Source organism: Cetorhinus maximus, chromosome 9 (genome assembly GCF_964194155.1).
Source record: "Cetorhinus maximus chromosome 9, sCetMax3.hap1.1, whole genome shotgun sequence".
Taxonomy (NCBI): Eukaryota; Metazoa; Chordata; class Chondrichthyes; order Lamniformes; family Cetorhinidae; genus Cetorhinus; species Cetorhinus maximus.
In genome coordinates, this window is record NC_135887.1 from 53,987,172 (window position 1) to 54,008,490 (window position 21,319).

The 21,319-nt window shown below is 43.3% G+C and overlaps 1 protein-coding gene across 2 annotated transcripts in view; it reads right to left on the minus strand.

Moving 5' to 3' along the window:
• Positions 1-21,319, minus strand: part of ncf1 (neutrophil cytosolic factor 1) — a 130,561-nt gene that overhangs the window by 8,110 nt on the left and 101,132 nt on the right. For both annotated transcript variants that reach the window (XM_078548756.1, XM_078548755.1), the window contains exon 9: positions 9,428-9,535. In XM_078548756.1, the coding sequence (XP_078404882.1) occupies positions 9,428-9,535 (108 nt within the window). The remainder of the gene's footprint in view (positions 1-9,427; positions 9,536-21,319) is intronic.

The following is a 21,319-nucleotide window of genomic DNA, read 5'->3' on the forward strand; positions in this document are numbered from 1 at the left end:
CCCACGACCCATGAAAAAAAATCAAATTCCCTCTTGAGTGCCTAATTGACCCTGCCTCCACCACACACTCAGGCAGTGCATTCCACACCCTAACCCACTGTGTGAAGACATTTCTCCTCATGTCTACATTGTCTCTTTTGCCAATCTGTGCCCTCTGCTTCCACCAGTGGGAATAGTTTCTCCCTATCTACCCTGTCCAGACCCCTCATGATTTTGAACACCTCTATCAAATCTCCTCTCAACCTTCTCTTCTCCAAGGAAAACAGTCCCAACTTCTCCAATCTATCTACGTAACTGAAGTAATACAGGAGTGGGTGCTTTCTGTCAGAATCCTTTTCAGAGAAAGAAAGGACAGTAATTTATCTGTTATCAGTGAGGATATTCATCATGGAAACCCATTTTATAGACCTTCCCCATCACTCTGTGATACCATCCATCCCAGCCATGCCCGTTACATTTACATATAGCAAACCAGCAGGAGTTTTTCCAGGTTTAGATGCCTCTGGATTAGTCTCCATACTGGGTTGAAGTGCTGCATTTTGCTTGGAATCCCTGTGCAGTAAACAGGAGTCATCGAATAGCATTTGCCCTCAGAGCAATCCCAGGCTGCCCAGAGACACTGTGAGAACAATCACAAAGGCAGGCTCAGACCAGGGCAAATGGGCTTCATTTTCAAAAGTCATCTCACACAGAGAGGGGTATTTTGCTCTGACTGTATTTACCCTCAGCGTTATTCATCAATTCAATCACAAAAGAAAGACTTGCATTTATATAGCACCTTTCACAACAGCTTTACAGCCAATGAAGGACTTTTTGAAGTATAGTCACTAGTGTAATGTAGGAAGTGCAACAGCCCATTTGTGCACAGCAAGATCCCACAAACAGCAATGTGATCATGACCAGATAATCTGCTTTTAGGATAAAAACAGAAAGTGCTGGAAAAACTCAGCAGGTCTAGCAGCATCTGTGGAGAGAGAAACAGAGTTAATGTTTCAAGTCTGTATGACTCTTCTTCAGAGATGTTTTTAGGGGTCTTTGGTTGAGGGATAAATATTGGTCAGGACAATGGGGTGAACTCCCCTGCTCTTCTTCAAAATAGAGCCTTGGAATCTTGCATGTTCATCAGAGAGGGCAGACCAGGTCTCAGATTAACATCTCATCTGAAAGATAGCACCTTCGACAGCCTAGCACTCCCTCAATACTGCACTGGAGTGTCGAGTTAGGCTTCAGCACTCAAGTCTCTCGAGTGGGATTTGAACCCACAATGCCTGAGAGTCAGGGCCAATACTGACTACATGACATTTTAAATGATGTCAAGCTCCAAGTGATTTTAAATACTAATCTTCAAAAAGATGGTAGTGCCCAGTTAGCCTGGTCTGTAGCTTGGGTCTTGTCTTTGTCCATAATACATAGGAGCAGAAATTAGGCCGTTCGGCCCATCGAGTCTGCTCCGCAGACTCATGTCTTGTCTCATGTCTTGATCTGAGCAAATTTTGTTCTTCCCATCTAAACCCACACTCTCTACTCCTTGTTGAATAATGAATTGAGTGCTTCAATTGAGGATTGCCACACAAACTGGCCATCTGTGCCACAAGCCCTGGAGTCTCCCCATTTCCTCAAAGTGCTCCCATTCTGCCTGTGGAGCTTCGAGGTTTCTGCTTCAATTCCAGAGAAGCAAGATCAGCATAGTTGGAGTGATGCTGAGAATGTGACTGGACTTTGAAGTTTCTAGCTGCAGATTTGAGTTTGAGTTTATAGCATTGAGTTATAGGGGGTGAAATTAGTTTGCAATATAAAATGGGCTTGTAGCAAGTCAGTAACCTTGAACTTGATGAGGGACTTTACAACCTTCCAGACTCAATGTTGAGTTCAACAATGTTAGAGCATAAACTCTGTCCACCACCATTTTGTCCCCTTTTCTTGGGTCATTTTAGTTTATCTCTTATTCTTTCAGTCAGTGGCACCTGCTCGGGGCATGTCTCTTGTCTCTTTGTTTCTTTTCTTGCCCCATCTCTGTTCCCTTTGGCTCTGGAAGACTAAATCTTCTCTCATTCAATCTCTCCTGTCTTCCAGCCCATCACAGGCCTGCCTTTGTCCTTGTCCCCCACCTCTTGCTCAGATCTATTACGTCTCGAACTGTTCCCAATTCTGATGAAAGGTCATCGACCCGAAACCCTAACTTTGTTTCTCTCCTCAGGTGCTGCCATAACTATAAACTTCATGATTTTATGAAGATGTCTATAAAACAAGAGCTTTATTGCCCTGACTATAATAACCTGATGAGTATTTCCAGTATTTTCTGTTTTTATTTCAGATTTCCAGCGTCTGCAGTTTTCTGCTTTTTGATTATTGTTTAATTCAATGAATCCTCTTCCCAAGCTCCTTCCCAGCAGCTCTGCTAAGTTTCCCTTTTTAAATCCTTATCCAATTCCCTTCTGAGAATTATTTTTGAATCTTCTTTGACAGCCCTTTCAGACAGTCACATTCCAGAATGTAACAACTCGCTGTGAATACAGCTCATCTCATCTTGCTGATTCTTTTGCCAATTATTTTAAATCTGTTGAAAGCAGAAGTAGACAGTACCCTTCACGAAGAGCAGGTCTGTTTCCAGGGCAGCAGATCACGCAGCGATCAGATCTTTTCACTCAGGAAGATCATAGAGCAGAGCCAAGAGCATCAGAAGCCATTTGTTACCAACTTCACTGATCTCAAGAAGGCTTTCGATCGTGCCCATTGGAAGTGACTCTGGTACATTGCAAGACAGTACAGCATCCTGGAGCGGTATATTGACATCTGCAAAGTCTGATCCCGCGACTCCAGCTGCTGCGTCAAGACCAGCACGGACTCCTTCAACATAATCACAGGAGTAAGGCAAGGCTGCATACCCTCCCCATTCCTGTCCCTCGTGCTTATTGAGTTCATCATGAGGAAGGTGACGGTGGGTGCAGACTTCGGTATCCCATGGCAACGCCACTGGCTGACGCACCTGGGTTTCACAGACAATATCGTCTGGTTGGCTGAAGAATCACGTGCGCTCCAAGACATGACCACCAGCCTTGTGAGTAGCAGCACCAAGGTTGGTCCACACATCAGCTGCAAGAAGACCAAGACAATGGTGACTGGACAGAAACAGGTCCCATCACTATCGGGCATTATTCTGAGATAAAAACAGAAAATGCTGGAAATCAGCAGGTTATTATAGTCAGGGCAGTAAGCAATGTTTCAATAAAGCTTGTGTTTTATAGACATCTTCATTAAATCAAGAATCAAGAGACCATTGAGGTCGTTGACCACTTCCCCTGACTAAGGAGCAGCATCTCCAGGGTGGGCCATGTAGAGACCGACACCCACACAAGACAAAGCAGTATCAGTCTTCCAGCAACTCCACACAGTCTGGCACCATCAACATGGCCATGAAACTGTGACTCTACATGTCCATTGTAATACCAACTGCAATATGTGCCAGCGAGACACAGAAGAGAACAGCAAAGATGTCACGTAAGTTGGACTTCTTTCAACAGCGCTGCCGACATAAGATCACATGGAGAGACAGCATTACCCAATGCAGTGCTACAGAGGACTGGTCAGAGGAGCCTCTGGGACATTGTGGTGGAAAGGTGACTGAGACTGGCAGGACACGTATTTCACCTTCTGACACTATGCCCCACCACAGTCGCAGTAGAATGCACACCACCAGATGGAAGAATATAGCACCAGCCAAAGACAATCTGGTGAAGCACATTTAAGGAGGACCTTCAAGAGTGGGACAACACCTGGGTTGGACTGGAAGAGATTGAGATGGACCATGGACTGCGGACTGTGGATGGGGCGGGTGGAGTTGTGGTGTGCAGACCTGCTGCAATTGTCCCACACGAGACCAGAGGAACTAAGTCTAAGTAAGTTAAATTTATGTCTTATCAACCCAGGAGAACACATCCAGTTTCTCCAGTCTCTCCACATTAACCGAATTCGAGTATTGCTGGTCAAAAGAGACTTTTTTGTTGAAGCTTTTCATCTTCCACTCATCAGGACAATTCATAAGAAAATACCAATGAAGCTACATATATTAATACACAGGGCCCTGTTCTTTTCAGACAGAAAGAACATGTACACATTGCACCTATTTCAGCTAAACAAAATAAGTGATAACCATTCGCTGGTTCATTCCCTGGGCAATGTCTTGACCAATCGAAGTCAAGCTGCCTGGTTTAAATTTCAAACAATGCTTGGCAGACAACTGTGTCCACTGCTGCATTCTCCATGGCAATACCTCTAACAATCAGAGTCCACTTGCCAACCAATAAGCACTCTCTTCTCATCCAGTATAAAGTTGTTGCTTCCCCTGACATTGGTATTTCTTGCAATTGTCCTGATGAGTGCAAGATGAAAAGCTTCAACAAAATGTCTTTTTTCAACAATACTCAAGTTCTGTACTACCAAACAACTATTTAACTGAATTCCTTCATCCCCGGCATCTTTCTGGTAAATCTCCTCTGCATCCTCTCCAAGATCTCAACTCTTTTCTGAAAGTGCGGCGCCCAAAAATGAACACAAGACTACAGCTGAGGTCTAACTACTGCTTTATAAAGGTTTATCATAACTTCTTTACTTCTGTACTACATGCCTGTACTTGAAAAGCCAAATATACCATGTGCTTTTTAACAGCTTTATCAACTTGCCCTGCCATCTTCAAAGATTTGTGTACATATACCTTCGGGTCTCTCTGTTCCTGAGCTCTCTTTAAAATTGTACCATGCAGTTCACATTGCCTGTCCTCATTCTTCCAATCAAATGTATCACTTAACGTTTTGCATCAAATTTCATCTGCCATTTGTCTGCCCATTTCACCAGTCTAAGTCCTCCTGAAACCTGTGACCATCCTCCTCACTGTTTAATACATTCTTACGTTTGGTGTCACACGCCAGCTATGAAATGATATCCAGATTCATGTCATAAATATTAAAAAGTGCAGTGATCCTGAAATTGACCTTTGGGGACACCATGTTATATTTCATGTCCAGTAGTTCCTTTAGTCACTAAAAGTCACTTGGTCAAATGTGGATTAATTAAGAAAGTTGTTATTGATTTGTTAATGAAATCATGAATTTGTTAAAGGCAAATCATGTTTAATTAACTTGCTTGAGTTTTTTGCTGAGGTAACAGGGAGGGTTGATGAGGGTAATGCTGTTGCTGTGGTGTACATGGACTTCCAAAAGGTGTTTGATGCAGTGCCACACAACAGGCTTGCTAGCAAAGCTGAAACTGGTGGAATAAAGGGTATAGTGGCAGCATGGATACAAAGATGGCTCCTTGACAGGAAACAGAGAGAAGTGATGAATGACTGTTTTTCAGACTGGAGGAAGGTTTGGATGGATTGGTATTAGGACCACTGTTCTTCCTGATATATATCAATGACCTAGATTTGGGTACAATTTCATAATTTTTAGATGACACAACATTTGAAAGTATTGTGATCAGTGAGGAGAGTGATAGACTTCAAGAGGACATGGACAGGCTGGTGAAATGGGCGAATACATAGCAGATGAAATTTAATGCAGAGAAGTGTGAAGTGATATCTTTTGGTAGGAAGAACAAGGAGGAACAATATAAAATAAAGGGGACAATTCTAAATGGGGTTGCAGGAATCTGGGGCACAAAATGTCGCAGGTGACAAGCCAGGTTGAAAAATTGTTTAGAAGGCATATGGGGTCCTGAGCTTTATAAATAGAGGCATGAAATATGAAAAGAAGCAAGTTATGATGAAACTTTATAAAACAATGTTTCGGCCTCAACTAGACTATTGTGTCCAATTCTGGGCATCGCACTATAAGAAAGGATTTGAAGCTTTAGGGAGTGTGCAGAGAAGAGTCACAAGAATGGCTCCAGGGACGAAGGGCTTAGTTACATAAATTGGAAAAGCTGGGTTGTTCTCATTAGAGAAGGTTGAGAGGAGATTAGATAGAGGTGTTCAAAATCAGGAACACACTGGGCAGAGTCAATAGAGAGAAACTGTTCCCTTTGGTGGGAGGGTCAAGAACCAAGAGGCACCAGATTAAGGTGAATGGCAAAAGAAACAATGGTGACATAAAGAAAAATATTTTTACACAGCTTAGTTTTAAGGTTCTCACCCTTGTTTTCAAATCCCTTCATTGCCTCACCCCGCCCTATCTCTGTAATCTCCTCCAGCCCCACAACCCTCCGAGATATCCGCGCTCCGCTAATTCTGGCCTCTTGAGCATCCCCCATTTTAATTGCTCCACCATTGGAGGCTGGTCCTTCAGCTGCCTGGGCCCCAAGCTCTAGAATTCCCTCACTAAACCTCTCTGCCTCTCTAGCTCACTTTGCTCCTTTAAAGTGCTCCTCAAAACCTACCCCTTTGACCTAATGCCCAATATCACCTTATGTGGCTCCGTGTCAAGTTTTGTTTTATAATGCTTCTGTGAAGCATCCTGTGATGGTTTGTTACATTAAGGATGCTATATAAGTTGTCGTTGCTAAGTGGTTAGGATGTGAATTGTACCGCCTGAGAGTGTGGAGGAGAAAGATTCAACTGCTGCTTTCAAAAGGAAATTGAACAAGTACCTGAGAGTGAAAATTCGCCAGGTGACTAGGAAAGGATGGGGGAGAGGATTCACTGAGGTGCTCTTACAGAGAGTTGGCAAGAACACCACGGGCTGAATGGCTTCCTTCTGTTCTGTAACCATTCTATGATTTGATGATTGAGTAGTTTAAAGGCTTTGATTAGACGAAGTCTGAGCGTTTTCAAACTGAAGAGCCTCACTTCTCTCTGTTCTGTTATGACAACTGAGGGCCCTCAATCTAAGTGTGAATTGTGTAGCCCTCAGCTGAGATCTGACCATATGACCACATGTTCTAGATGCTGTCTGACCCAGGGAAAAGCTTGCACTTGTGGTTTTCTATTTAATTGTCCTAGCATGCTCTTTCAACACAACCTCCCAATACTTGTTGAGAACTCAAGCTTAAATAAAAGCGACATCATTGAAGTTATGGTTTGGAAACACTCCCTATCCCATGACATGATTGGTTAGTAGTGCTGCCAATCGGAATGCTTGAGGTTCTTAGTAACTGATGAGCTCAATTGGTTTACATGGTGGGAATTAGGACATCAAAGATGATTTCCCTTTGAAATCATCGCTTGCCCTCATGGATTCTGTAATCCCCATTTGTCCTTTAACATCTGATTCCAAATACATGAGAGTGTTTAATTGCTTTAATTTTTATTATTAATAACTCCACAGCAATTGAAATAACATAAATTCTGAAACATTGGCAGTTTCTTTTTTTCCATTGTGGTCCCCATTTATGAACGTATTTCTGTAGTAATAGAAACCTGTTATTTATTTTCCTGGTCCACAAAAGCCCCTCTCAAATAAACCAGAACCTGCAATGGGGGGGCTTCAAAACCCCTTCAAAAAAGATTCTCTAGCTTCATGAGGTGAAATCCAAGACAGTGTGCAAGTAGAGGGTCTGGAAACTCTGCCTAGCGTTCGTACATTCATGACTAGAAACACAATGGAGGGGAGAGATTCTCCCCTATGCTAGTTTAAGCACATGTCTTTATGGCGGTGATTTCCTGGGATCCTGGAAATCCCTCCAGACATGCCTTGCATCCAAGCCTGTATAACCTGGAGTGGAAAATCGTGTGGAGCATACATCGTGTGAGAAAGCAGATTGTGCATGTTGAGAAGAAGAAGCAGCAATGTGTGTTAACAGGACCCACACTTTTTGGTGAAGCTGAAACCAAGGGCGGGATTTTCTGCACCTGCCTGCTGCCGCAATTTTCCGGTTCCACCGCATTCTGGCTGGGGCGCCGCCTCGCCCACGATGGGCCCCGCCCATGACAGGGCCGGAAAATCCCTGCCCAAGACACAGACCTTTCCTTTATTGAGAGACTTGATTGACTTGTTCAGTCTCATAGCACTCCTCCCACACAGCCCAGTGTCCCAGCTCTCCCCTACTTATATGTACTCAAAGACAATTAACAACCATCGCCTGTTTCTCTTATCTTTAACAATGCAATTGACATTAACAACCCATAACAATGTAATTGACAAGACATTAACAGCGTGGACAAGAGGAGACGTGGTTATTGGGGTAGTAACAAATGTCCAGGATGCCAATGCCAGCAGAAAGGAGGTACAGTGAACTGTCCTGAAGTGCAGGGGAATCTTTGGAATCAGAAATAATTTAAATTCATCAAAAGCCATAGTGATATTTGAGTTAATTTCTCCTGATCATTAGACCAGGCCTTGGGATTACTCATCTAATAATACAACCACAATGCTACCACACCATTTATTTAGCTTCTCCTTGAAGACATCTAGAATATTTGTCTCAATTACCCTATGTGGCAGTGAAATCCCCATTCTAAACAATGTCTGGGTAAAAAGGTTTTTCCCGAATTCCTTGTTGGATTTATTAGTGACTATCTTATTCTTATGGCCCCTTATCCTCGTCTCCCTGCAAGTGGAAACATCTCTATATCTAACCTATTAAACCCTTTCACAATCTTAAAGACCTCTATCAGGTCACCCACTTGCTTTTCTCTTTTCTGGAGAAAAGAGCCCCAGGCTGTTCAATTCTTTTCCAGGGAATTTCTAGAACATGTTCGAGAGTGTGGAGAAGTCAATTGCTAACTTGTGTGAGGTTCTGAAACATGGCCTTGACACTCAGTCAGATATTGGGCTGTCTGGGTAGACTCCTGGATATATGAGACATAGGGACCACTTTCAGGAGTAATTAAAACCATTGAACCCAAGGCCTGGGGCATATTTGAGATTTGTAATACTTACTTTCATAATGGGGGTTGGGAACAAAGTTGTAATCACTGAAATTGGCATAAAAGCACAATGTGGAGTTGCAGGCTTATTTTGTTTAACCCTGTAATGCTTGGGGTGTTTGACGCATGTTGCTGGGTGGTTAAAGTGAACTATTCTCCTTTTATAATCAGCACTGTTGTGAGCAGATGCGATTAGCACCATTGCCCCATTCATGAAAAATCAGGACATCATTCTGGATATGTGAATGTGTTTAGTTAAAGATGGGGCCAATCCACCAACATTGCACAAGGAATAAGTGCCTCTGTTCTTCTGGAGATGTTGTGTTACTCCAGGAACCTGCTGTGAATCATAAGCATTCAAAGAACAGCAGAAAACACAAGATCCCAGTTTTCCAATGATGTTTAGAACTGAGAGCAGAAACAATGGGATTAATTTTCAGCTTCACTGCTAGGGTAGCAAGGTGGTAGAGCTGACTGACCATTTGTTATCAAAGCCACAATGAAAGCAGCGGAATAAAAACACAATGAGCTCTATAAAGGGCGGGCAATCCCCTCTGCCAGATTACCACCTGTGTTGATTGAGTTTGACCATTGGCACCATGCCACGCTCTTTGGACAGGGACTTACCTTCTTGGTGGAGGGAGGTTCCTTCTGTTTGTGCTGAATCCTGACTTCTCAGTTGCTCCTGATTTCTGGAGGTACATGGAGGGATAGTATCCGGTAGTATCTCCTTTCCTGTTTCAATAGAAAGTCTGAGTCATTCTTTGTAATCTCATTGAAATCTTTTGGGTCCTCCAGGTGGATGCCAGTTAGTGACTTAACACAAAAAAGTTACCCTGTGGTAAGTAAAATAGGGTTTTTGCTGAGGAACTGACTGAAAACATTCAGCACTCAACACTTCACTCCCAAAATCTTCCAAAATTCATGACCATTACCATCTAGAAGGACAAGGGCAGCAGACACATGGGAACACCACCACCTGGAAGCTCCCCTCCAAGCCACTCACCATCCTGACTTAGAAATATATCGCCGTTCCTTCACTGTCGCTGGGTCAAGCTCCTGGAACTACCCTTCTAACAGCACAGTGGGTGTACCTACACCACATGGACTACAGCGGTTCAAGAAGACAGCTCACCACCACCTTCCCTAGGGCAATTAGGGATGGGCAATCAATGCTGGCCTAGCCAGTGCCGGCCACATCCCATGAATGAATAAATGTAAAAAAAGGCCAGTCAGTGTGTATGGGGAGGGTTTAAACTAAATTGACGGGGTTGGGCACCAGCACATAGAAAATAGGAATAAGGTGCATAAAGTGAGAGTGTTGGACTGTACTACAGAAGGGAGTAGTACCATATTAGACAGGTGTAGACTAAGGAGGATTACGGGGAACAGAAAGGAAGATTTAGAAAACATGCATGTAAATACACAAAGCATGGTGAATAAGGTTGGTGAGATACAAGGGCAAATAGCAGTGTGAGAATATGTTTTGTGGCAATAACGGAAACATGGTTTAAAAATACTGAGAAATGTGCACTTAATGGTCAAAGATATAAAGTGTTCAGAAAAGATAGTGAAGGAAAAAAAGAGAAGAAAAAAAAGAGTGGATGTCCTTAAGGGGGAAAGGATAAATCTATTTGGTTAGAGTTGAGGAGAAAAGAGGGTTTGATCACACTACTGCGGGGTATTATATAGGGTCCAAATAGGGTGAGAAAGAGAGATAGGAGCAAATCTGCAAGGAAATCACAGGGATGTACAAGAATAGGATCAAATTGGATCAGAATATGGAATAATGTTAAAAAGATAAATTTGTCTGATTGCACGCTGCACCCGCAACAAGGTAGATGATTTGAAGGCACAAATAGGGATGAATGGGTATGATTTAATTGCCATTACGGAGATTAAGGTACAAGGTGACCAAGATCAGGAATTGAATATTAAAGGATAATCGTCATTTAGGAAAGATAAGCAAAAAGTAAAAGGAGGTGGGGTAGCGCTGTTAATAAGGAATGAGATTAGTGCGTTAGTGAGAGAGGATCTTAGATCGAAGCATCAAGATGTAAAATCAGTTTGGGTGGAACTAAGAAACAGCAAAGGGCAGCAAACGTTGGTGTGAGTTGTTTACAGGCCACCAAACTGTGATGTTGAGCACAGTATAAATCAGGAAATTAGAGCTGCATGTAACATGGGTAATACAGTAATAATAATTCAATTTGAAAATAGGCTGGTAAATCTAATTAGCACTAATGCTGGGGAGGATGAATACCTGGAATGTGTATGAGGTGGATTTTTGGAACAGTACATTGCAGAACCAATTAAGGATTGGGCTATTTTAGATTTAGTACTATGTAAAGAGAAAGGGCTAATTAATAACCTTGCTGTAAAGGAGTCTTTAGGAAATAGTGACCATAATATGATGGAATTTTACATTAAGTTTGAAAATGATATAGTTCATTCTGAAACTAAGGTCTTAAATCTGAACGAAGAAAACTATTAAGGTATGAGGAACAAGTTGACTATGGTGGATTGGGAAAATACATTAATAGATTTGATGGTAGACAGGAAATGGCTAGTATTTAAAGAAGTGTTACATGGTATACAACAAATATACATTCCTCTAAGACACAAAATCCCAACAGGAAAGGTGAATCCACTGTGGCTAACAAAGGAAGTTATAGATTGCATCAGGTCAAGGGAAATGGTTTATAAGGTTGACAGAAAAAGTGATTAGCCTGAGGACTGGGAGCAATTTAGAATCCAGCAAAGGAAGACCACGAAACTGATAGCGAAAGAGAAAAATGAATGCAAGCTAGCGAGAAACATAAAGGTAAATGCTTTAAAAATTGTAAAAGCTTCTTGAGGTATGTGAAAAGGAAAAGATTAGCTAAAACAAATTACAGGTGGAAATGGCGGAGAAATTAAACAATTACTTTGTGCGTCTGTCTTCGTGGAGGAAGATACAGAAAATCCCCCAGAAATACTAGGGAACCGAGGGACTTGTGAAAATGAAGAACAGAAAGAAATTAGTATTAATAAAGAGATAGTACTCGAGAAAATTAATTGGATTGTAAGTTGGTAAATTCCCTGGACCTAATGAGTTACATCCCAGAGTGTTGAAGGAGGTGGCTGTAGAGATAATGGTGGTTATCTTTCAAAATTCTATAGATTCTGGAAAAGTTCCTGTAGACTGGAAAGTAGCAAATGTAACTCCACTATTTAAGAAGGAAGGGAGAGAGAAAACAGAGAACTACAGACCTGATGTTTCGTAGGGAAAATGTTAGAATCTAGTATAAAGGATAATTCGACACTTGGAAAATAATGATATGACTGGGCAGAGTCAACATGGATTTATGAAAGAGAAAGCATATGTGACAAACCTGTTGGAGTTTTTTGAGGATGTTACCTGTAGCATAGATAAAGGAGAACCAGTAGATGTGGTGTATTTGGATTTTCAGAAGGCTTTTGACAAGATCTCGCGCAGAAGGTTAGTAAACAAAACTAGAGCACATGGATTGGGGGCTATATACTGATACGGATTGACAATTGGTTAACAGACACTAAGCAGAGCGTAGGAATAAATGAATCATTCTCAGAATAGCAGGCTGTTACTGGTGGGATACCACAAGGATCAGTGCTTGGGTCACAGCTGTTCACAATCTACATAAATGATTTGGATGTGGGAACCAAATGTAATATTCCCAAATTTGCTGATGACACAAAACTAGGTGGGAATGTAAGTTGTGAGGAAGAGGCTTCAAGGGGATTTGGATGGGCTAAGTGAATGGGCAAGAACATGCCTATGTTCTTAGATGGGATGCAACATGAATAAGTGTGAAGTTATTCACTTTGGTAGAAAAAACAGAAAGGCAGAGTATTTCCTAAACAGGGAGAGATTGGGAAGTGTTTATAACCAAAGGGTCCTGGGTGTCCTTGTTCATGAGTCACTAAAAGCTAACATGCAGGTGCAGCAAGCGGTTAGGAAGGCAAATGGTATATTGGCTTTCATCACTGGGGAATTTGAGTACAGGAGTAAGGATGTCTTGCTGCATTTATAAAGAGCCTTGGTGAGACCTCATCTGGAGTATTGTGTGCAGTTCTGGTCTCCTTAAGGAAGGATATGCTTGCCATGGAGGGAGTGCAACTGAAGTTCACCAGACTAATCCCTGGGATGGTGGGATTATTTTATGAGGAGAGATTGGGGAAATTGGGCCAGTATTCTCCAGAATGAGAGATGATCTCATTGAAACTTACAAAATTCTGACAGGACATGACAGTATGGATGTGGGTAGGATGTTTCCTCTGGCTGGTGAGTCTTAAACCAGGGGACATGATCTCAGAGAAAGGGCCAAGCCATTTAGGACTGAGTTGAGGAGTAATTTCTTCACCCAGAGGGTGATGAATCTTTGGGATTCTCTACCCGAGAGGACTGTGGAAGTTCAATCATTGAGCATGTTCAAAACAGAAATCGATAGAATTCTGGAGACCAATGACATCAAGGGAAATGGGGATAGCACGGGAAAGTGGTGTTGAGGTAGATGATCAGCAATGATCTAATTGAATGGCAAAGCAGGCTCGATGGGCCGAACAGCCTACTCCTGTTCCTATGTTCCTGACTGTAGGTTGGTGATATTGGGGTACTTTAATTGCCCAAGTATTGGTAGTATAGTGTTAGAGTAAAGGGTAAGGATGGGGAGGAACTTCTGAAACATGATCAGGAGAGCCTCTTTTATCTTCACATTCTTGGCCCAACTAGAAAGGAGGCATAACAAGGAACTTTGTCTCTTTCTTTCAGGTGCGAAGGAACGCAAGTTCCAACAAATCATTGATACCAATGCCCATCCAGGACCCTCCACCCCTTCTCGTCCCTCTAACCCCATCCTGTCTTCTAATCCCAGCCCTTGCCATGTATTCACCATACCCTCTGACCTTCCCCTCTTTGATGCTGAATGTTCAGTACTCAGCAAAATGACTCAGTTTCATACCCTTATGCCCTCGCCTTCATCTCCATGCTCATTTCTTTGGGCAGGAGTCCTCCCCCCGTTCAATGGATCCTTTCACTCGCCTCCAGTATTCCCCCTCCACCTGGACCCCTCCCTCTGGCCTCTTACCTGCTCTTGATCTTTTCATTGAGAACTGTCAGCGTGACATCAGTCGTCTCAATTTCTCTGCTCCTCTCACCCACTCTAACCTGTCCCCTTCTGAACTCGGCGCACTCCATTCTCTCAGGTCCAACCCTGACTTTGTAATAAAACCTGCCAACAAGGGTGGTGCTGTTGTTGTGTGGCGCACTGACCTCTACCTCGCAGAGGCTGAGCGTCAACTCGCAGACACTTCCTCCTACCTCCCCCTGGACCACGACCCCACCACTGAACATCAAGCCATTGTCTCCAGGACGGTCACTGACCTCAACTCCTCTGGAGATCTTCCCTCCACAGCTTCCAACCTCATAGTCTCCCAACCTCGGACGGCCCGCTTCTACCTCCTACCCAAAATCCACAAACAGGACTGTCCCGGTAGACCGATCATGTCAGCCTGTTCCTGCCCCACGGAACTCATTTCTTCCTATCTTGACTCCATTCTCTCTCCCTTTTCCAGTCTCTTCCCACCAGCATCCACGGTTCATCAACAATTTCCAGTTCCCTGGCCCTAACCACCTCCTCTTCACCATGGACCTCCAATCCCTGTACACCTCCATCCCCCACCAGGATGGTCTGAGGGCTCTCTGCTTCTTTCTTGAACAGAGGCCCGAACAATCCACATCCACCACCACTCTCCTCCATCTGCCTGAGCTTGTCCTCACACTGAACAATTTCTCCTTAAACTCATCTCATTTCCTCCAAATAAAAGGTGTGGCTATGGGTACCCGTATGGGCCCCAGTTATGCTTGTTTCTTTATGGGGTATGTGGAACATTCCTTGTTCCAGTCCTACTCAGGCCTCCTCCCACAACTCTTTCTTCGGTATATTGATGACTGTTTCGATGCCGCTTCATGCTCTCGTCTGGACCTGGAAAAATTTATCAATTTTGCTTCCAATTTCCACCCCTCCATCACTTTCACATGGTCCATCTCCGACACTTCCCTTCCCTTCCTTGACTTCTGCCTCAATTTCTGGTAATAGACTGTCCACCAATACTCATTACAAGCCCACCTACTCCCACAGCTACCTCGACTACAGCTCCTCACACCCCGCTTCCTGTAAGGACTCCATCCCATTCTCTCAATTCCTTCGCCTCCGTCGCATCTGTTCCGATGATGCCACTTTTCAAAGTAGTGCTTCTAATATGTCTTTCTTCTTCCTTAACTGAGGTTTTCCACCCACGGTGGTTGACAGGGCCCTCAACCGTGTCCGGCCCATCTCCCACACTTCTGCCCTCACACCTTTCTCTCCCTCCCAGAACCATGATAGGGTCCACCTTGTCTTCACTGTTCACCCCACCAGCCTCCGCGTTCAAAGGATCATCCTCCGTCATTCCCGCCAACTCCAGCATGATGCCACCACCAAACACATCATTCCTTCACCCCCACTGTCTGCATTCCGCAGGGATCGTTCCCTCCGGGACACCTTGGTCCACTCCTCCATCACCCCCAACACTTTATCCCCCTCCCACGGCACTTTCCCATGTAATCACAGACGGTGCAACACCTGCCCCTTTACTTCCTGCTTCCTCGCCATCCAAGGGCCCAAACATTCCTTTCAGGTGAAGCAGCATTTCATTTGCACTTCCCTCAACTTGGTCTACTGCATTCGCTGCTCCCAATGTGGTTTCTTCTGCATTGGACAGACCAAACGCAGACTGGGTGATCGCTTTGCGGAACACCTTCGGTCTGTCCGCAAGCATGACCCAGACCTCCCTGTCGCTTGCCATTTCAACACTCCACCCTGCTCTCATGCCCACATGTCTGTCCTTGGCCTGCTGCATTGTTCCAGTGAAGCTCAACGCAAACTGGAGGAACAGCACCTCATCTTCCGACAAGGCACTTTACAGCCTTCTGGACTTAACATTCAGTTCAATAACTTCAGATCATGAACTCTCTCCTCCATCCTCACCCCCTTTTTGATCCCCTTTTTCCAATATACATTTTTATTTTTTAATTTTTCGTTTTTTCCCCACTTATTTTTATTATTATAATTTTTAATTTTTTTTCCATTTTTATTCATTGTTTTATCCCTATCTTTCATCCTATTTTCGATCTTTTTTCCCACTGCCATCCCTTCCCCCCACCCCACCCCAACTAGGCCATTTGTCACTTGTTCATGTTGTTTGTTCCAGAGTGCTTACCCTGGTCCGGCTATTATCACATTCTGCTTAATGTCACTATTAGCACCTCCTTTAGCCAGTACCACCACCATTAACACCCCTTTGACCTTTTGTTTATGATATCTTTGCCAATCTCTCCTTTGCCTCCATCTATCACTGGCCTTCTATCCAGCTTCACCTGTCCCACCCCCCTTTAAACAGTATATATTTCACCATATTTTTACTTCTCTTTAGCTCTGAAGAAGAGTCATACAGACTCGAAACGTTAACTCCGCCTTTCTCTCCACAGCTGCTGTCAGACCTGCTGAGCTTTTCCAGCATTTTTTGTTTTTGTTTCAGGTTTCCAGCATCTGCAGTATTTGGCCTTTATATCATTGAAAGGAGGCATTGCTGGATCTGGTGCTGGGAAATGGGGTGGGCCAAGTAAACCAATTGTCTGTGGGGAAACACTTGGGTAAGAGTGATCATCGTATCATTGATTTAGATTAATAATGGGAAAGAGCAAGGAATGACATAAAGTGTAAAATCTAACGTGGAAGGGGGCTGATTTCAATGGGGTGGGTGGGGCCGGGGGGGGGGTGGGTGGGGCCGGGGGAGGGTGGGTGGATCTAGCCAGGATAAAATGGAACCAAAGACTGACAGGAAAAACTGTAACAGAACAATGGATTATCTTTATGGAGGAAATGCTTCAGGTACAAGCAAGGCACATTCCAACAAGGGCAGAAGGCAGGGCAAAACAAAAGCTTCATGGATGATAAAAGAGATCAAGATTGTGATGAAACAGAAAAAGAGGTGGGTATGATTCGTGCGAGGTGAATTCTTCAAACAAGAGGCAGGTCAAATACAATAAGTTGAGAGAGTAAGTGAAGAGGAAAATAAGACTGGCAAAGAGAGAATATGCTAATAGAAGTTAACATAAAAGGGTACTCAAAAATATTCAACCAAAACTTAAAAGGTAAGCGGGTAGTAAGAGTTGGAGTGGCTTCAATTAGGGATAGGAATGTGACAGGATTAATTAATGACCTCAGAGTGAAGGCACTCCTAGGCGGCAATGACCACAACATGATTGAATTTTACATCCAGTTTGAAAGGGAGAAGAGTGGGTCTAAGACTAGTATTTTAAATTTAAATAGGGGCAACTATGTGGACATGAAAGCTGAGCTTGCTGAAGTGAACTGGGATATTAGGCTAGGGGATAGATCAATAGAGAAGCAGTGGCAGACATTTAGGGGAGTATTTCAGAATATTCAGAATAAGCATATTCCGACTATAAAGAAAAATTCTAAGGAGAGGACCCACCATCCATGGTTAACTAAAGAAATTAAGGAAAGCTTCAAACTTAAGGAAAAAGCATATAACCGTGCAAAGGTGAGTGGCAGGTCAGATGATTGGTCAGAATATAAAGAATGACAGAGAATGACTAAAAGGTTAATCAGGAGAAAGAAATTTGAGTATGACAGGAAGCTAGCTAGAAATGTGAAAAGAGATAGCAAGAGTTTCTCCAGGTATTTAAACAGGAAAAGAGTAGGTAAAGTGAATGTTTTGGCATCTAGAGAGTGAGAATGGGGAGTTAATAGTAGACAATAAGGAAATGGCGGATGAAATGAACAAATATTTTGCTTCTCTCCTCATGAGAGACGGTACAAAAAACATTCTAGTAATAGCTGTAATTCGGGAAGCGGAGGGGAGAGAGGAACTTGGTGAAATTACAATTGCTAGGGAAGCAGTACTGAGCAAACTGATGGAGCGGTGGGCTGACAAGTCTCCGGGTTCAGATGGAATTCATCCTAGGGTCTTAAAAGAGGTGGCTAATGAGGTAGCAGGTATGATGGTGTTAATTTTCCAAAATTCCCTAGATTCTGGAAAGGTTCCAACAGACTGAAAAGTAGCAGTTATAACCCCTCAATTCAAGAAGGGAGGGAGGCAGAAAGCAGGAAACTATAGGCCAGTTAGCTTGACATCTGTCATGGCGAAGGTGTTAGAATCAATCATTAAGGAGGGTATAGCTGGGTAATCGGAAAACGTCAGCATGGTTTTGTGAAACGGAAATCATGTTTAACACATTTATTGGAGTTATTTGAAGGAGTAACATGCACCGTAAATAAAGGGGCGCCTGTAGACCTGCTGTACTTAGATTTCCGGAAGGCATTTGATAAGGTGCCACATCAAAGGTTATTGTGGAAAATAAAAGCCCATGGTGTAGGGGGTAACATATCAGCCTGGATAGAAGATTGGCTGGCTGGCAGCAAACAGGGTATGTATAAGTGTGTCTTTTTCTGATTGGTACGATGTGACGAGTGGAGTCCCACAGGGGTCTGTACTGGGGCCTCAACTTCTTACAATTTACGTCAATGACTTAGATGAGGGAAGTGAAGACATGGTAGCTAAATTTGCAGATGACACAAAGATTACAAGAGGAATTGAACATAAAAGTGAGGATGTTATGCTTTGGTTATACAGGGCATTGGTGAGGCCACATCTCGAATATTGTGTGCAGTTTTGGTCTCCTTATATAAGGAAGGATGTAAATGCATTGGAGGTGGTTCAGAAGTTTACTAGATTGATACCTGGAATGAATGGGTTGTCTTATGAGGAAAGGGTGGACAGACTGGGCTTGTTTCCACTGGAGTTTAGAAGAGTGAGGGGTGACTTGATTGATGTAGACAAGATCCTGAACGGTCTTGACAAGGTGGATGTCGAAAGGATGTTTCCTCCTGTGGGTGAGTCCGGAACTAGGGGGCACTGTTTTAAAATTAGGGGTCATTCTTTTAGGACAGAGATGAGGAGAAATTTTTTCTCTCAGAGGGTTGTGTGACTTTGGAATTCTCTGCCTCCGAAGGTGGTGGAAGTGGGGGGTCATTGAATATTTTTAAGGCAGAGGTAGATAGATTCTTGCTAGGGAAGGGAATCAAAGGTTACAGGGGGTAGATGGGAATGTAGAATTTAAAACACAATCAGATCAGCCATGATCTTATTGAATGGCAGGGCAGGCTCGAGGGGCCAAATGGCCTACTTCTGCTCCTATTTCATATGTTCATATCTAGGGACAGGGCAAGGCTAGAACGCTTAATGAGTGCTTTGTATCAGTGTTTACCAAGGAATAGGAATCTGACCAAATATCAGTAGGTGTGGCCAGAGATGGTAGAGGTAACGGATTAGGTGAGAATTGATAGGAGGTGGTACGGGAAAGGCTGGCTATACTTAGAGTGGATAAGGTGCTTGGTCCTGATGGCTTGCATCCTAAGTTGCTGAAGGAGATAGCAGAAGGGCTTGTCATAATCTTCCAATCTTCCCTAGATACGGGAAAGGTGCTAATGGGTTGGAGAGTGGCAAATGTGACACCTTCATTCAAGATGGCAGATGGAATTTAATACAGAGAAGTGTGGTGTGATGCATTTTGGCAGAAGGGATAGGGAGAAGCCATAAAGACCTGAAGAGTGTTTAGAGACAGTTGTATCTGGGGGGCTCATGTGCATAGACTTTTGAAGGCGGCAGGACATATTGAGAGAGTGATTAGCAAACCATATGAGTCCAGTTCTTGTCACTACACTTTAGGAAGGATGTGATGGTCTTTGGGGGGGTGCAGAGAAGATTTACCAGAATGGTTCCAGGGATGATGGATTTTAGAGACAAGGTTAGGTTGGAGAAGATGGGTTTGTTCTCCTTAAAGCAATGGAAATTGAGGAGGAGATTTGAAAGAGGTGTATAAGATTATGGCAGGTGTGGATAAGGTAGACAAGGAAAAACTGACCCCTTTAGCTGATGGTAGAGGGACTAAAGGACAGAGATTGAAGAGATGCACAGGGAATGTGAGGAAGACTTTTTTACACAGAGGGTTGTAATGATTTGGAGCTCAATATCTACGAGGGTGGTAGAAGCAAAGATGCTCATCTGGAGAACTGGAAGTCTGGCCATCTGTTTCTGTTAATACGATTCAAAGATGGCCTCATTATGAATACCTGGTAGAGCTCCAAAATTCACTAATAGATTAGTTCAGAGTGGGGACTGTTTACACAGGCTGATGTGGAGTGTTTGCTTTGCTTTATTGACATTTTCATGAAGCTATAATAAGCTGTCTTTTCTTTGAAATGCTCTGTTCAACGTCTTTATTTTTAATAGGTGTGAAGTGAGGTAAAGCTTCTCTTATTGATACTATAATGGCTCTGTCTGATTGACACTTTAATAGGATTGTAAGAGCAGCAATTTTTCAAAGGAGATTTTTGAATGGGTGTTTTTTTAAGTGCATTTCAAGACTTGCCATTGTTATTACATGATTCATTGGCTCTATCGTGCATTCTGGGTGAATGAGCATGGAGGATACAGCTGGGACATTGGGAGTGTGTGAGGGTGTGAAGGGATGTGAGGGGTGAAGGGTAGAGGGTCTAACAGCCTTTAATACAACTGGGTCATAGTTCCAAAGAACCAAGGTGGGCCTTCTAACCACACTGCCTTGGCACTTGCCTGCATCCATGGCCACCCCTGACCTGCTTTCAAGGTTGGCAGAGCCAACTTCCTCCCTGGAGAGAAAAATAGAGCATGTGGGGTCATTTATATGGTGACAGGTCTGCAGGAAATTTCCTGACTCATGATTCCAGCCTTGATGGCAAAAATCCAGCCCAAAGACTCTATGAGTGACAATGTGGCACGAAGCCAAGGTGGTCAATGTATCTCAAGCTGAGGGACATTTACTGAAAATGGTTTTGTACAAGAACCCAAGAATTAGGCGCAGGAGTAGGCCATTCAGCCCCACAGCCTGCTCCGCCATTCGATAAGATCATGGCTGCTCTGATTGTGGCCTCAACACCACTTTCCTGCCTCCTCCCTATCATCCCTGAAACCCCTGTTGATCAAAAATCTATCTAACTCAGCCTTGAACATCTTCAATGGCCCAACACTTCCCTACTTTTAAACTCTATTCCCCTTGCAATAAACACCAACATTCCATTTGCCCTCCTAATCACTTGCTGTACCTGCACACTAACTTTTTCTGATTCTTGTACCAGGACATCCAGATTCCTCTGTACCTCAGAATTCTGCAATCTCTCTCCACTTAAATAATATGCTGCTTTTCTATTCATACTGCCAAAGTGAACAGTTCACATTTTCCCACATTATAATCCAACTGCCAAAAAATTTGCCCAATCACTTAAGAGTCTACAGAGGGCAATAGATAGTTTATGTATGCTTCACAACTTACTTTCCTATCTGTCTTGGTATCATCAGCAAATTTAGCAACCATATATTCGGTCCCTTCATCCAAGT